Source organism: Lathyrus oleraceus, chromosome 3, assembly GCF_024323335.1.
Source record: "Lathyrus oleraceus cultivar Zhongwan6 chromosome 3, CAAS_Psat_ZW6_1.0, whole genome shotgun sequence".
NCBI classification, from domain to species: Eukaryota; Viridiplantae; Streptophyta; class Magnoliopsida; order Fabales; family Fabaceae; genus Lathyrus; species Lathyrus oleraceus.
The window spans coordinates 449,774,828-449,792,093 of NC_066581.1; the positions used below are offsets into that span (position 1 = coordinate 449,774,828).

The 17,266-nt window shown below is 39.1% G+C and overlaps 1 protein-coding gene across 1 annotated transcript; it reads left to right on the forward strand.

Annotated features, from left to right (window-relative positions):
• Positions 1-4,569: 4,569 nt before the first annotated feature.
• LOC127131634 (uncharacterized) lies at positions 4,570-5,475 on the forward strand. Its single transcript, XM_051060545.1, has one exon. It carries the CDS (start codon positions 4,570-4,572, stop codon positions 5,473-5,475), a length of 906 nt encoding a protein of 301 aa, XP_050916502.1.
• The last annotated feature ends 11,791 nt before the right edge of the window (positions 5,476-17,266 follow it).

The window sequence follows — 17,266 nt, forward strand, 5'->3', positions numbered from 1 at the left end:
ACAATTAATGGTAATGGATGAAATTATCACTCAACTTACTATTTCTTGTTTTTGAATGATCCTCCCAAAAGTTGATACTGCTGAAGAAAAGGATCAGACGCAATTGTCTCAAGCATGATTGATATAGGATCTTTGTGCATCTCGAGCTGAGTAAGAATCCGCACCATACTAGAGGTACTTTGGATTTTGTCAAGCTTTACCTAACATGGTGAGCGCATAAAAGCCAAACACATTTTCCATCATGAGCGATGGTTCAGGTATGTCTTTATCACTTTGAGTTTGCATAAGTTCTCTTGGAATATCACTACATGTATACACACACTGATGCACTTTGTTTGTGTTATAAGCCCTGAGCCTTTCTAGACATCCCTATGAATAATATCCTTTATTAACCCCATTGAGACTATATCCTTTGTTTGTATATAACAACACATGAATGTAACCCGCAACCCAAACACTTCCTTACCCTGTTCAGAGATAGTGTTATGTTCTTTAAGCTGTATTCAACTCTAAGTTTGGGGTAGCCCCATAAGAAGCGGAACGTAAGGTGAGTGTGAAAAATAATAATATAAAAAATGACCATACAAAAAGGAGGCAAAATAAATAAATAAATTTGATGGAACAAGAAAAGCACTCATCGAATGAGAAGCACTCAGTTGGGTATAAAAATCAAAGATAGAAAGAACTGAGTAACGAAAATGAAAAAGAAAGAGAAAATGTATATCATATGTTAGAACAAACACAGTGAAAAGAATAATGACATTGACTCTGAACCCAAAACCATTTGTTTTTCCTTTTGTTTGTGTTTACCCCACCGTAACCCAAGCCCTATTACAACCCAAAGGACCTCAAAAAGTGCGCGTTGTGTGTAGTTGGTATGAAATGAGAAGCTATTCAAATTTATGAGTTGATATTGCATATTCTGAAATTTGAGTGTAAACACTTTAACCCGGAGATAATTGGTAAGAGTGTGAAATAAGGTGACGGGTGAAGCTGTAAGTCTATGTGGAAGTGCGACAGAAAATCAATTGTGGAAAGCAGGACTATGAAATAAAGAGTGAGGGATAGTGGCAAAAGATCTCAGTAGTATTGTGGTAAGAAAATTTCATGTATTTTGGGGGTGACACACTCGGTTGTTTAAAACATTACTTGAGGACAAGCAATGAGCTAAGTTTGGGGATGTGATAGGTCACCATTTGTATTGTATTTTCATCACTTATTCGACAAGAAGCCAAGGATTCTAGAGTACTTTGTTCGTATAATGCTACCTTTCGAGTCATTTTTAATTTCTGTAAGTTAATTGCGCATTTTATCATTTTTGAGTTTTATTTTGTGTTTTCTGGATTTTATGCTTTGGGTGTCTGTTTTGATTCTCTTCAGGTCCAAGTAGAAGACCCAAATGACTCAGTACAAGAAAGTAGAGAAATCAGGCGTTTAATAAAGGAAATTACTAAGTTACAGGAAGCCTGACATGGCCACCCGTGTCACCTGACACGGGCCGTGTCAGGAAGAGGGCCTTAACAAGCTTTAGGAGAAGGGAATACAATGGTGTGACACTGACACCCATGTCAGCCTACCTGAGATGCATGTAACACAACTAGTGGCACAACACAGCCACCAATGTCAGCTGACACGGGCCGTGTTGGCCAAGGCGCTAATTATTCCATCTTTTGTGTTTTTTCTCAAGACTTGAGCAGAAAGGGCATTATGGGGATTTCTAATCAATGCTAAGGGATTTTCAATATTTTATAAGAGTTTCTATGAGGAATTTTGGATACTTTTGGCCAGGAGTGAATAGAGCACAGAGAATTGTCAGACGATCAAGAATTGGAGAGAATGAGGAGTTCAGAGAACATAATGTTTTCATGAGAGGAAGCAATTGAAGATCCAAATCATCAAATTACTTGTAATGTCTAATTTTTATCTTGAATCTGTTTTGAAAAATATGAGTAGCTAAACCCCCCAATGCTAAGGGGTGTCCCTAATTTATATCTGTAATGAATTTCAGTTTGCGATTGCAATGAAATAGTGTTTGTATAATTACATTAATCTTTTGATGTGTGTAAAGCTTTCTTTTTCTATGGACATAGAGATTAGGGTTGAATGATTAAAGGTTTTCTCACCAATGCCCTGGGAGAAAATACCCTTCATAACTGGTAGTAATTAATTGATATTTGTTGATGCAATAATGTCTCAGAGTTGTTACATGGACAAATTATACACCTTCCCTGGCATGTTCCTTTTTCCTTGAAACCCTTGTTTTACAGTATTATTCATTTTATTTTCCCCTATTTTTATAAGTTTGAATCTAAAACCCCAACACTAGTTTTTGTTTAATTGAACAATTATTTAAACTTGATATTAACATGCAGTCCTTGAGATCGACATTCGGGGAAGTTCCCATTTATTACTACAAAAAGGAAAAATAGTACACTTGCTATTTTTCTAATCATTCAGACTATCATCAGAAGTAGACACCCTGAAGGATGTTGGAATTACAGGTCAATAAGGATCGCTCTGGATTGGGATACAACTCCCAAGACTTGAAGAAGCCAACGCTGATGACTGTAAAGGGGCACGGGCTCTCCTTATTATATTTCTTCTCAAGCATCAGGAACCTTGTGGATGGCCATATCTATACCTTGGAAGAGGATGATGAAGTTGAAGAGGGAGGATTGACCTATAAGAATACTAAAGGAAGAGGAGTAACCAACTGGACTATGGGTATGTTAACCGAAGTAACAATGATGGAGAAGTAATTTACTTATTTTTTTATTTTCCCTTAAAAAAAATAAAAGAACCCATGTCGTGCCTAATGCATGGGGAAATCATTTGTAGGGCCTCCATAAAATTTCCCTTTTCAATCAATTAATGAAATATCATCACGTTTCACATTCAAATTTGTGACCCTTGTCTTTCATTTTTATCTTTTCGCTTCATCAAAAAAATGGCAATGATTTTCTTTAAAGTTTTTTAAATCATTTTTTCTCCCTTTCATACAAATAAAAGCATGAATCCTAAATCGTGCAGATTACCCTCGATTACCACCAACAACCACTCTGTTATGGTCCCATATGACTTCAACAATCCGATTAATCACGCTGGCGAAGATTATGACGAAGATTACGAGCTCCCTGAAGAGTTAGCACAACTACTCAAACAAGAGTCAAAGGTCATACAACTGCACGCAAAATCGGTAGAAGTGGCCAACCTCGAAACAGAGGAGGAACCTAAAGAGGTCAGAGTAGGCTCAACTCTACAATATGAAGTAAAGACAAAGTTGGTCAAACTCTTACAAGACTACATGGATCTGTTTGCATGGTATTACCAAGACATGCTAGGGATCGATATTGATATCGTGGTCCAACATCTACCCCTTAAAGAGGATTGCGCTCCCGTGAAGAAAAAGATAAGAAGGACTCGTCCCGACATGGCTATGAATATCAAGGAGGAAGTGCAAAAACAACTCAACCCAGGTTTTCTAGCAGTTTCCAATTACCCTCAATGGATTTCCAATATTGTGTATGTACCCCAAAAGGAAGGAAAGGTATTCATGTGTGTAGATTACAAAGACTTGAATAGAGCAAGTCCCAAAGAAGACTTCCCACTACCCCACATTGATGTGCTAGTGGAAAACATCGCTCAATTCTCTATTTTCTCCTTCATGGTGGCTTCTCTAGTTACAACCAAATCAGGATGGCTCCAGAGGACATGGATAATACCACTTTCATAATCCCATTGGGTACTTTCTACCATAAGGTCATGCCCTTCGGATTAAAGAATGCTGGTGCAACATACCAATGGGCCATGGTCACACTCTTTCATGATATGATTCATAGAGAGATTGAGGTCTACGTTGATGATATGATCACCAAATCCCAAACCGAAAAGGAGAGTCTTATCAATCTGGAGAAAATATTTGAACGGCTAAGGAAATTCAAGTTGAGGCTTAATCCCAACAAATGCGCGTTTGGAGTAAGGTATGGCAAGCTGCTAGGTTTTATCGTCAGCCAATGTGGCATTGAGGTGGACCTTGAAAAGGTAAAGGCCATATAAGTTATGCTTGTATCAAAAATTGAGAAGGAAGTATGAGGATTTCTAGGTAGATTGAACTACATAGCTAGATTCATATCTCACCTTATGGCCACTTGTGAGCCCATCTTCAAACTGCTTCAAAAGGATCAAGCCATCATTTGGAACAACGACTGCCAAAATGCTTTCTAGAAGATAAAGGAGTATTTGCAAGAACCTCATACTTTGATGACTCTTATGCTTGGAAGACATTTAATCATGTATCTTACCATTCTTGAAGGATCCATGGGATGTGTCCCCGGCCAACAAGACGAGAATGGTAGGAAAGAACATGCCATATACTACTTAAGCAAGAAGTTTACCGATTACGAGAGTAAATATTCGATGCTTGAAAAGACTTGTTGTACACATGCTTTGGCTGCCAAACACCTAATACAAAATATGCTCACCCATACAACACTATTAACGTATAAGATGGACCCAATCAAGCACATCTTCGAGAAGCCTGCTCTAACCGGTAGAGTAGCCCATTGGTAAATGGATTGGTACGACATCCAACATGTCACTCAAAAGGCTATCAAAGGGAGTGTTTTGTTCGACTATCTTGCACATCAACCATTGGAGGACTACCAGTCTATGCACTTTGAGTTCCCGAACGTGGACATCATGCTGATAAGAGACTACAACATGCCCGACCCCGAGGAAATACCAGAACCTGGATCTCGGTGGAGTCTTGTATTTGATGGAGGTTCTAACACTTACGACAATGGTATCAGGGAAATCATCACCTTCCCAACTGGTTTTCATTTACCTGTCACTGCAAGGTTGTGTTTCAAATGTACCAACAATATGGCAGAATATGAGGCTTGTATCTTCGGTATTGAAGCTGCGATTGATCTTAGGATCAAAATTCTAGAAGTCTATGGAGATTTAGCCTTGGTCATTAACCAAGTTAAAGGAGAGCGGGAAGCTCGAGATTACAAGCTCATCCCTTACAAAGAAAATGTCTTGAAGCTAATCCCATGCTTTGACGAGATTGCGTTCAACCATATCCCCATAGAGGAAAATCAGCTGGTCGATTCCCTGGCCACTTTATCATCCATGTTTAAGGTCAAATGGAAAAATGAAGCACCGAATTTTCACCTTGACTACTTGGACGAGCATGCCTACAGTTTGGCAGCCGAAGACAAAGTTGATGGTCATCCTTGGTTTTACGACATCATGAAGTTCTTTGAAATCCAGGAGTACCCTGAGAACGCATCCATCACCTATAAGAAGTGTCTTCGGAAGCTATCATCCAAGTTCTTCTTAAGCGGATGGGTATTTTATAAGAGGAATTACGATTCGGTTTTTCTTAGATGTGTGAACAAGCAAGAAGCAAACAAAATTATAATGGAAATCCATGAGGGATCCTTTGGGACACATGCCGGTGGACATACCTAGGTGAAGAAAATCTTGAGGGCCGATTACTATTGGATGACCATGGAGGTTGACTGTTATCGCCACATCCAAACATGACACAAGTTCCAAATCTATGCCGACAAGATTCATGTACCATCGATGTCGCTTAATGTCCTAACATCACCTTGGCCTTTTTCCATGTGGGGCATTGCCGTGATCAGACGTATTGAGCTTACTTCCTCGAACGGAAATCGCTTCATCTTGGTAGCCATAGACTACTTCACTAAATGGTTGGAAGCAGTCTCCTGGACCAACGTCACAAGACAAGTAGTGGCTCGATTCATAAGAAAGGAAGTGATTTATCGTTATGGGGTCGTTAACAAGACCATTATTGACAATGGATCTAACCTAAATAACAAAATGATGAAAGAGTTGTGTCAAAGCTTCAAAATCGAACATCACAATTCTTCACCTTGTAGGCCCAAGATGAACAACACTATTGAGGCAGCTAATAAAAATATCAAGAAGATCATGCAGAAAATGGAAGGAACCTATAAAGATGGCACAAAATGATCCCATTTGTATTACATGGCTATTATACCTCAATATGCACCTCCACTGGGGAAACTCCTTTCTCTCTAGTGTACGACATGAATGCAGTCCTGCCTATTCAAGTAGAGATTCCTTCCTTAAGGATTTTGACCGATGTCAAGCTTGATGAAGCCGAGTGGGTACAAGCCCGATTTGACCAGCTAAACCTCATTGATGAGAAGCGTTTGGCGGGCATCTTCCACGACCAGATATACCAAAAGCTCATCAAAAGGGCCCATGACAAGAAAGTCTTCCCCCGTAGCCTCATGGCCTAATACCTCATTTTGAAGAAGATTCTACCAATTCATACTGACCCAAGGGGAAAATGGACACCAAAATACAAAGGCCCATATGTTGTGGAAAAGGTTTTCTCTGGAGAAGTTTTAATCCTTGCAACTATGGATGGTGAAGATCTTCCATGCCCCATAAACGCAGATGCAGTAAAAAAATATTACGCTTAAAAAAAGAGCCCGATAATTTGAAAACCCGAAAGGGCGACGTCTGCAAAAAAAAGGTATCTCGGTAGGCTGAAAACCCAAAAGGGAGGTCTAGGAAAAAATTAGGGATTCATAAAAGCGAGAGGCTGCATTCTGCAAAAAAAAATCTTCTTCACTTCCCACCGAGTCAATCTAGTCACCCTCCTTCTAAAGGAGGATCTAAGGATAGTCAAGGACATAAGGACTATAGTAGAATTGAAACTTGGTGGAAATCCGAGTTATTTCATTTCCATTATAGTTTTTCAATTTATTTCTGCAATCACCACTTTGGGGGCCATTTTATCAATAAAATTAAGTCCATCATATATGCTTAGTGTTTTTTTTACTTTTACTGCTTTGTTTGCGAAATGTGACTTTTCTTAAACTGACCTCACAATGGAAATTTTTCAATAAATATTATTTACTAAAAAAACTTTTAAGGGAAAACATTGAATTACTTCTCTTTCAAAAGTATATAAAGGTAACCAAAGTCCAACATGCTTGGTATATCTCAGCATCATAAAGTCTTTCGGACTTAGCCTAATTGGAGTTTCCCCTTAGCAGAAATCCTCAGCCATTGTGCCTGTCGTAGCTCGGACATTAGAAATTCCAGGATTTCTATGTCGGGAAGTCAGTCCACTCCCCAAAAAAATTCCAAGCCCAATAATCATTTGCACTCCTAACATGTTATCCCCCGCAGAGCCGAATTATACTTGGCATAACCTACAAAGCTTGCATTTGCATATCCCTAAAAGCCCGAACATGCATCGGCATCTTGCATACATAACATTGCATCATACGTTTCTTATGAAATTCACACCTTATTTGTACTCAAGAACGATTCATCAAACTTCGGAACTTCCCAACCGTTGTTAGGGTTTTCCCCCAATAAAGTCATCACTAATTCTCAAGATTCATCCCTAATTAGATGTCAAGTATTCCAGCCAATGCTAGGAATCATCACTGAACTACTTTGTTTCCTCTCAAGTCTCCCCAAAAGAGTCAGGTATTCTAGCTGTTGCTAAAGAATTATTGCTTAAATTCTTACCTCCCCTGCAAAGTCAGATATCCCAATTGTTACTAAGAATCTTCATTACATTTTCATTTATCCCCAACCAGGGTCAGATATTCCTAGTCTTCACTAGGAATCGTCACTAAAATACTTTCCCCGAGCAAGAGTCATCTTTGAACCTTTTTCCTCTGTCGAATCGTAGCTAAGAATCGTCTTCGAACTTCTTTCTCCAACATAAGTCAAGTATTTTAATCTATGTAAGGAATTGTCAATGATCCGCTCTCTTCTCCAGCTAGACTAAGGTATTCTAGTCGTTGCTAGGATTTTCACTGAATTTTCAATCCCCCTCAAACAAAGTCAAGTATTCCAACCTTTGTAAGGAATCGTCATTGAGTAGTTTGATCTCCCAACAAATGTCGGGTATTCCAGCTATTACTAGGAATCATCATTAAGCTTTTATATATCCTCAGTAGAGTCGGGTATTCTAGCTATTGCTAAGAATTGTCGTTGTACCCTCTTGAAAAGTTTATCTCTGAACAAAGTCATGTATTTCTAGTTGTTATAAGGAATCATCGCTGAACTATTTGGGTTTATATCTCTAGTTGAGTCAGGTATTCCAGCCTTTGCTAGGAATTGTCACTGAATGACTTCTTTTCCCCCACAGAGTCGGGTATTCTAGCTGTCGCTAAGAATCGTCACCATACCACATCATTTTCTCCAGCAAATTCGGGTATTCTAGCATTAGTTAAGAATCATCACCATGCCATATATCATCACCACTGAGACAAATATTCTAGTTGTTGCTAAAAATCGTTGTTGAATTCACTTGCTAGGAATCATCGATGAATCTATTTTTCCCCATCAAAGTTAGATGTTCCAGCAGTTGCTTCACGAAGTCCTCAAATCACTTTGATTTGATCCCATTTGTCCCCAAACACATTGCAAAACACATCAGGACAAGAATGAAAGTCAACTTGGATGGAAAAACCTCTCACATTTGAAAACCTGATGCCATGTGAAAAGTGAAAAATTTCCCCAAAATGGCCAAAGTTCAAATGCACAACAGGTTATTTCCTTGCCTTTGTATGTTCCCAATTGATGCTAAGAACCAAAACCAACTAGTCTGGAGTGAAAGCAAGGTCAGATTGTACCATTCCATGTCTCCCCAAGTTCAACCTTGAGAGTGTTCAAACCATCATCCTTTTCTGATCAAATCCCTTCATTCTTCCCCCAAAACCATCCCATCACCTTCCCTATAAATAAGGGAAGGTTTTCCATTCATTTTATAAGCTTCACAAGCCAAAAACACCCTGCTGCAAACCCAAACTGAACCATCCAAAATAGAGTTTCAATTTTTGAGATTCAAAGCATTTCAGTTCCAAATAACCACCTAGAATCCATCCCTGAACATCCTTGAATCTTTCCCAAACACTAAGTCACCTTCCCAACACCTCACCTGAGCTGCACAAAGTCATCAGAGAATCACTCTAAAACCGTTTATGATCAGGTAGTTCCACTCACCCCTCCACTCAAACAAGTTACCATTCTACTCGAAATAACTCACTGATCATTAACCATATGCTTTGAGTTCTGATTAACTAATACCCACCATTAAATTTTTAAATTAGGTTAACTTGTTCATCTGAGTTTCTTGAAAATACTCCACACTCAGAGACAATCAATGGCTTATGAGTGTGGAGGATGAATCAAATATGTGTATGTAACTTATTTCCATGATCAAATCCAGTAAAAAAACATCATATCTGAGGTTTGGATTTTGGATGTTTTAAGGAAGAAGACGATGTTCTTTGCGTGATTTTGCATTCAAAAGAGTTCAGTGTCCCGCTCTAATTGGTTTATTCTCTAGCGCGTTTTATTTTAACTATTGTTTTATTATTTTATTTATTAAACGCGCTTCCTGGTTACAAGCGGGCGCTTGGCCCAGTCGAAGATGGGGTTGATCCCCCATGACTCCAAGGTAAGGGGTCAACCCTTAGCGGATGCACTTTGTTCCTTTTTTTTTCTTTTCACTTCTATTTTATTTATTTTCCATCATATTTATTTCCAATTTCATTTTAATTTTTACCCCACTTATTTTTATTATTCTGAAAATATTTCCAACATGGACCATTGATATTTTTGTCTCTATTATTAATGTATGCTTTGTTTCATGTCATTTGGACATTGTTTGGCTGACTTATGAGGTCTTGAACCAAGTGGCTAATGAAGTCTACATTTGTCATGATATTAGATCGTTTGGGGTTGCTTGAACCTTTCTTGTTTCAAACCTACTATTGAATGATCAAGCGTTCATTCATGGTACTTTGAAGCATGGATAGTTTGCATAACTTTCAGTGTTTCAAACCTATTGTAAGTTGATCATTTCATCATCTTCAATACTTTGGATCAGTGATAAGTTATCCCCTAATGCACCATATTTTGAACCTTTTGACCAAAGGATAGAAAATCCTCAAGTATTGAACTTGTAAATATTATTAACTTCACTTAAACTTTACTAACTTTGATTACCACTAATCATTGTTATTGTGTTATTACCATTGTTATCTTGCTATTTACTTTTATATTGTTACTTTGTAACTTATATTCAAGTATTCATCATCATCACACTCATTGTATAAACTCATCATGCATGTTTATTACTGTCATTTATCTTTATTGCTATCATACAATTAAAAAACAACATGAAAAAATGATAAGACAAAAAATATTCATTCCACTTAATCAACTTGGACTTAGAGGATCTCATTTAAGACCTTTTCTTGGAGGCCTTATCCTTACCCTTGTAATACTCTGTAAAATTTGGATTTCATTTGTAACTTGAATACCGGTTGTAAGAATGGCACCATGGTACCACCCTAGGGAGACATGTTTGCAAAATCATTATCCTTTGTTTAGCTTAGGTCACTTTTACACACTGTCGCAACGCGAAAAACAACCGGCGGGAAAACACAGAGCCGCCACCGACGCTATTCATCCTCTGACGAAAAGGGAGCGCATGAATAACCTAAGAAAGGGAAAGGAACGGTCTTACGACCAGAGATTGCAAGGTACGGGAGTCGATTATGCAAGGGGAAGGTATTAACACCCCTCACGTCCGCCGTACTCGACGGGATCCACGCTCAAAAGAATAGGAAAAGGTTGCTAATAAACTGCTCAAAAATGGCACAAACTGGAATAACAAAACAGGTGGAAGACGGAGGAAGGGGACTCGGCAGGATGTCGCATCCAGGGCCTACGTAGTTTGTCAGAAACAAACATCAGAGTTAACGTAGCTCGACTAACGCACGCCGAAACAAAACACTGAAAAGAGAAGCTGAGACATCAAAAGAAACACTCAAAAGGAAACAGAATGCCAATAGATGGACTTACTTCCGACTCCTCAAAACAAACAAGCAACAAACAGGAAACAGAATGCCAATAGATGGTCTTACATCCGACTCCAAACACACAAACAACAAACAAGAAACAGAATGCAAATAGATGGTCTTACATCCGACTCCAAACACACACAAAAAGGAAAAAGGTGAATACACACACAAAAAAAAAACAAAAGGGTGCCCGGAGATATCTCGCTCAATCTCCTGCCTACGTATCTCATCTAGTATGAGAATCAGGGCGACGTAGTTCCCCTTAACAGGGGAGAAACTCTCTCCTAACCAGAGACTAGGGAGATAACAAACTAATAGGGAGACTACGACTCGAGCCTAAAAGTTGTCATGCAAACGACCCCTAAGTTGAGGTCTCTAATCAGAACCTAACTCACACAGGAAGCAAGTCAGCTCAAACAGCAAATAAACATCATCACAAGTGAACAGGCATCACTCACTATATGCAAACAAGGGGCTCAGACAAATGGTTGGGCTTTAGTCAAGAGGGGTCATATCAACCTCGACAAACAAGCCAAAACTGTAGGGGTATTCTGAAGCTCTTAACCACTAACATTGAGAGTTAGGGTGAAGCTGATGAAAGGTGTAATGAGGATTAGACCTCATGCTCTTAACCCTGGTCTGGGTGAGCTCAAATCAAAGAAGGTGTGGGGATCCAGAAAGAGGGACCCTATTCCACTTGACTGACTCTATACAAAGATCTTGGGTTATGTTCAATAGCATCAGCACGTAGTGCGAGCATAATGAACAACTCACTGAATAACAGGGGATTGATTGCTAATCCCTTCTATCTGTCAATTGCCTCTTCACTCAGGAGGACTTAACAAGTAACATGCCTCACTTGGAGGTCTTTGACACAAATGTAAACAATCAAAATCATGGCCTCTTAAGGAGGACTTCAGCCAAATGCCTGCCAAAAAGAGGGCAGGACTTCCAGACTACATGGAGTACAAGAGTGGCTACCTAAGTTATGTATCAACCACACTCCAAAGCAAAGCTCAAGCAAGAGCTAAAAGCAACTAATGTACCTGTACAAAAGCCAAACAGTCAATATCTCAGACAGAAAAAAAACAACTGACAACAACAGTGGAACTTTCTAATATCTACACAATGCAAGTCATAAGTGCAAGCACTCAAGTGAATTCATCACATCAATAGACCTATAACACAACAAGAGTTAGTGATCAAAGCAATTGGCATCTCACATAATGAGACCAAACCAACCATTAGTGTTAAATGCTCAAACCTGAAACACAAAACACAATTGGTAAGTACAAACCACTAGTACAAAGACTAGGGTCAAAGGCAAGTCAAATGATCAAAACAGAAGTCAATATTTTGCATGAAGCACATTCAATCAAACAAGAAAGAGTCCTCAAAAGGACCAAAGCCAATTCATAAGGAAAAGCCATCAAATGATCAAGGTAAAGCCAAGGCAAGCAATGTGATCAAAGTTGGACATCAAAAATAGAAAATCCAAATCAAAACAAAAAAGCACCCACTAATCATGAAATTTTTTATGTGAGCTTATCATGTTATGAATGATCACCATGCAAAAAATTAAAACCAGAAGAGCTCAAATGGTATATGAATGAAAATGTACAAAGGCAAGGTCAAGATTGTGACACCAAATGTTACACTTCATGTTCATGTGTCCAAAACAGTGATGGTATGTGATAAAAATCTCAAGCCAAAGCCAGAAAATCATGTCACATGTTAGGACCAAGCATGCAAAATTTCAAGTCAATTGAATTAAACATGAGCATTTCACAATCAAATGAATGCAACATATCAATATGGCATCATGTTCAATCAAACAATCACAATTAAAAATCCAGCATCAGACAAATCATGAAATAAATCCTATAAAAATCTAGAGATTAAAACAAGAAAGTTAAAAAAAGTTTGGATCAATTTTTTATGATTTTTCAAAGTTGAAGAAATATTATGAAATAAAATGAAATAAAGTGGAAAATGAAATTCAAAGGAAAATCAACATATGCACATCAGCAGGTATCGAACACACGCGTATAGACTCCATGAGAATATTTAAATTGGAAGTTAGAAAATACATGCGCCAGGTTCGAACTCAGGTACAAGGGATCATAGGCGCTTGGCAAAACGCAGCGTTCCAAGGGGAAAAAGAAATCAAATGGAATAAAAAAATGCATAGCGAAGGTATCAAACACAGGTGCGGACGGTTCAAACGAATATCAAAAATTAAATCCAAAGCATACGCACACCAGGATCGAACGCAGGTAATGAAGGTTCAAGGCGTTGGAATCAAAACCCTAAGCCACTGAACAAGATAGCCGGAATAGTGTTTCCGGTCGTCTTCTCCGGTTGAACTCCGGTGAACACGCATCCAAAAATTTCCAGAAACGCATAAAATTGGTACCGTCCGAAAGGTCTTTCTATGAGGAACTCGAATATCAAAATCATTAGTCCTAATTCTCCATGAATCAACCGGATCGAGCGAAAACATTTTTGATGTCAAAACTTAAAGTTCATGTATCTAACTCATTTCTTAACCAAATCAAGATCTACAGCTATCAGAATCATCAGCATCAAAAGATCTACAGGTTTATGTACATTAAACAGCAAAATATGATGATCGAATTTTCACTTACTTGAACTTGCAGTGATTGGATTCGTGTGTACAGCTCTCCAACTTTCCAGATCTTCTCCTATAACCTTAACTTGAAGCTTGATGCAAGATTTACCAATGGAAACGGCTTGAATCTTTCTTAATTTCATAAAACCAACTTCATGTTCATGCACTTGTTCTGTTCAAGATCTTGATCAATTGCCACGAATGATGAATGCTTCTTGCTCAAAACTCTTCCATGATCATGGATGTGCAAAGAAAATGCAGGTTTGTGTGAAGAAAATTTGATTTCAAAGAGAGAGAAAAATTAGGAGGGAAGTGAAATTTTGATCCAAATTCTGTTATCCTTTTTCCAATTGTGATTAAGATTTGGCTTATATACTCCTCCTTAATCACACTGAAATTAAGATTAGGCATTGGTTAATTGGGATTAAGGAAATATGAAGTGGAATACAAAAAATGCAAATGTGAATATGCATGGCTAAATTGCACGTGAACAGTGCCATGTTATGCCTCAATTCCACTTAAAATCAGTCAATAAGCAACATTGGATTGGTATTAAGATTTGGCTTGCATGATCCACCAAATTCAAATTATTCAATTTCCCTCCAAAATGCACATGTATGGACACTTGATCATGTGAGATTCCTTCATGCAAGGAAATGAATGATTTGGAAAGTATTGGTCACAAGGAGCATTTTGCAAAAAGAGTGGTCCAATTTGGAGGTTTGAAGCCAAAGTTATGCCATGTTGAACTTCCATGTACACTTTGTGATCATTTGGCGATAACTTCTCAACCAATAATCAGATGATCATGATATTGGACTTTTTGAAAAGGGGAGAGAAAGATCTTCAACTTTCATGTTAACCAAAAATCCATTTGAAGCTTCTTTGATGTTAAAAAATCAAGTTGAATATGGACCAAAAACTTGCCATTTTTGGAAACTTTGAATTACAGGTCATTTTCCATTTTTGGAAACTTTGGATTTGACTTCAAAATCTTCAAGATAGATGTTTGAGATGATGAACATGCCTTGTTTGAACATGAATGAAGTGTCTCAACTCATTTCCCCCTCAAAGCCCTCAGTTGACTGCACAATTGACTTTTATGGTCCTCAAATGACCTAGAAATGCACTGATGAATTTGGGCCTCTACCACTTGGTAAAATGGCTTCAAAATGAACCCTAGCTCATATAAGCTCTTTAGAATAATCAAGTGGCCTTCATCTCAAAGAAGGACTTGCTCTTTTTCACTGCTGAATTCTCTTGATGCCAATTCTGACTGCCATGGTGCAATGCAATATGGAATGATAAATGACCTAAGAAAAATGAAATGAATGCATGAATGGGGGAGGGAAAATTTGAGGTGCTACAGCTGCCCCTATTCAATCAACTGAGAACCTAAACGGATGAAAGCAACGACTATCATACTTTCAAGGTAAACAAGGATTGAATACCAAAAGAACCAGAGAATTTGCACTCCGTTAGGTGATGAATCAAGGAAAGCGAGGCCATTTACCGATGGTGGCTTCAAAACAAGAATTGATATTTACCGATATCAAGGAAAGCGAGGCCATTTACCCATGGCGGCTTCCACTGGGGAGGAAAAAAGATGTTTACAACTGGAATAAGACCAGACATTCACTGATGACTCTACTGAGGAATTGATATTTATCAAAGAAAGGATACATGACAAGGCATTTACCGATGACTGGGAAGAAAGGATACACGACCAGACATTTACCGATGACTGGGAAGAAAGGATACACGACCAGACATTTACCGATGACTGGGAAGAAAGGATACACGACCAGACATTTACCGATGACTGGGCAGAAAGGATACATGACCATACGTTTACCGATGACTGGGAAGAAAGGATACACGACCAGACATTTACCGATGACTGGGAAGAAAGGATACACGACCAGACATTTACCGATGACTGGGAAGAAATGATACACGACCAGACATTTACTAATGACTAGGAAGAAAGGATACACAACCAGACATTTACCGATGACTGGGAAGAAAGGATACACGACCAGACATTTACCGATGACTTGGAAGAAAGGATACACGACCAGATGTTTACCGATGACTGGGAAGAAAGGATACACGACCAGACATTTACCGATGATTGGGAAGAAAGGATACACGACCAGACATTTACCGATGACTGGGAAGAAAGGATACACGACCAGACATTTACCGATGACTGGGCAGAAAGGATACATGACCAGACATTTACCGATGATTGGGAAGAAAGGATACATGACCAGACATTTACCGATGACTGGGAAGAAATGATACACGACCAGAAATTTACCAATGACTGGGAAGAAAGGATACACAACCAGACATTTATCGATGACTGGGAAGAAAGGATACATGACCAGACATTTACCGATGACTTGGATAAAAGGATACACGACCAGACGTTTACCGATGACTGGGAAGAAAGGATACACGACCAGACATTTACCGATGACTGGGAAGAAAGGATACACGACCAGACATTTACCGATGACTGGGAAGAAAGGATACACCACCAGACATTTACCGATGATTGGGCAGAAAGGATACATGACCAGACATTTACCGATGACTGGGAAGAAATGATACACAACCAGACATTTACCGATGACTGGGTAGAAAGGATACATGACCAGACATTTACCGATGACTGGGAAGAAAGGATACACGACCAGACATTTACCGATGACTAGGAAGAAATGATACACGACCAGACATTTACCGATGACTGGGAAGAAAGGATACACGACCAGACATTTACCGATGACTGGGAAGAAAGGATACACAACCAGACATTTACCGATGACTGGGAAGAAAGGATACACGACCAGACATTTACCGATGACTGGGAAGAAAGGATACACGACCAGACATTTACCGATGACTGGGAAGAAAGGATACACGACCAGACATTTACCGATGACTGGGAATAAATGATACACGACCAGACATTTACCGATGACTGGGAAGAAAGGATACACGACCAGACATTTACCAATGACTGGGAAGAAAGGATACACGACCATACATTTACCGATGATTGGGAAGAAAGGATACACGACCAGACATTTACCGATGACTGGGAAGAAAGGATACACGACCAGACATTTACTGATGACTGGGAAGGAACTCGATGTTTACCGACATCGGAAGATGATGTTTACAAGTGAAACAAGACCAGACATTTACCGATGACTGGGAATGAACTCGACGTTTACCGACATCGAACAAAGGATACACGACCAAACATTTACCGGTGACTGGGAAGGAACTCGATGTTTACCGACATCGGAAGATGATGTGTACCGACACCAAAAAAAACAGACCTTACGGGGATCAACACGACACTTACCAATATCGCAAGGATGACATCTACATATGTCAAAATAAGGCAGACACTTGTCAGGGACTAAACTGGGGAGAGAATCAAGCTTTCCTTTCACGGACTGATGAGGACATAAATCTCACTGGGGGATTATCGATTCTGAACGTTGCCAAGAGCAACTGCTGCAAACGTGCCATGCTGATGTTGAAAAAATGATCCGCCTCTGCTGGGGATATGATCAAGCCTGCAAGATGCAAGGGGAGGAAAACTCCTGCTGGGAAAGAAAATGATCACTTTGCTGAGCACACAATTCCTGATTCGATCTCCCAACTCTGTGGGGAGTAGCATTGCTGGTGATACTTACTGATCTGACATTCT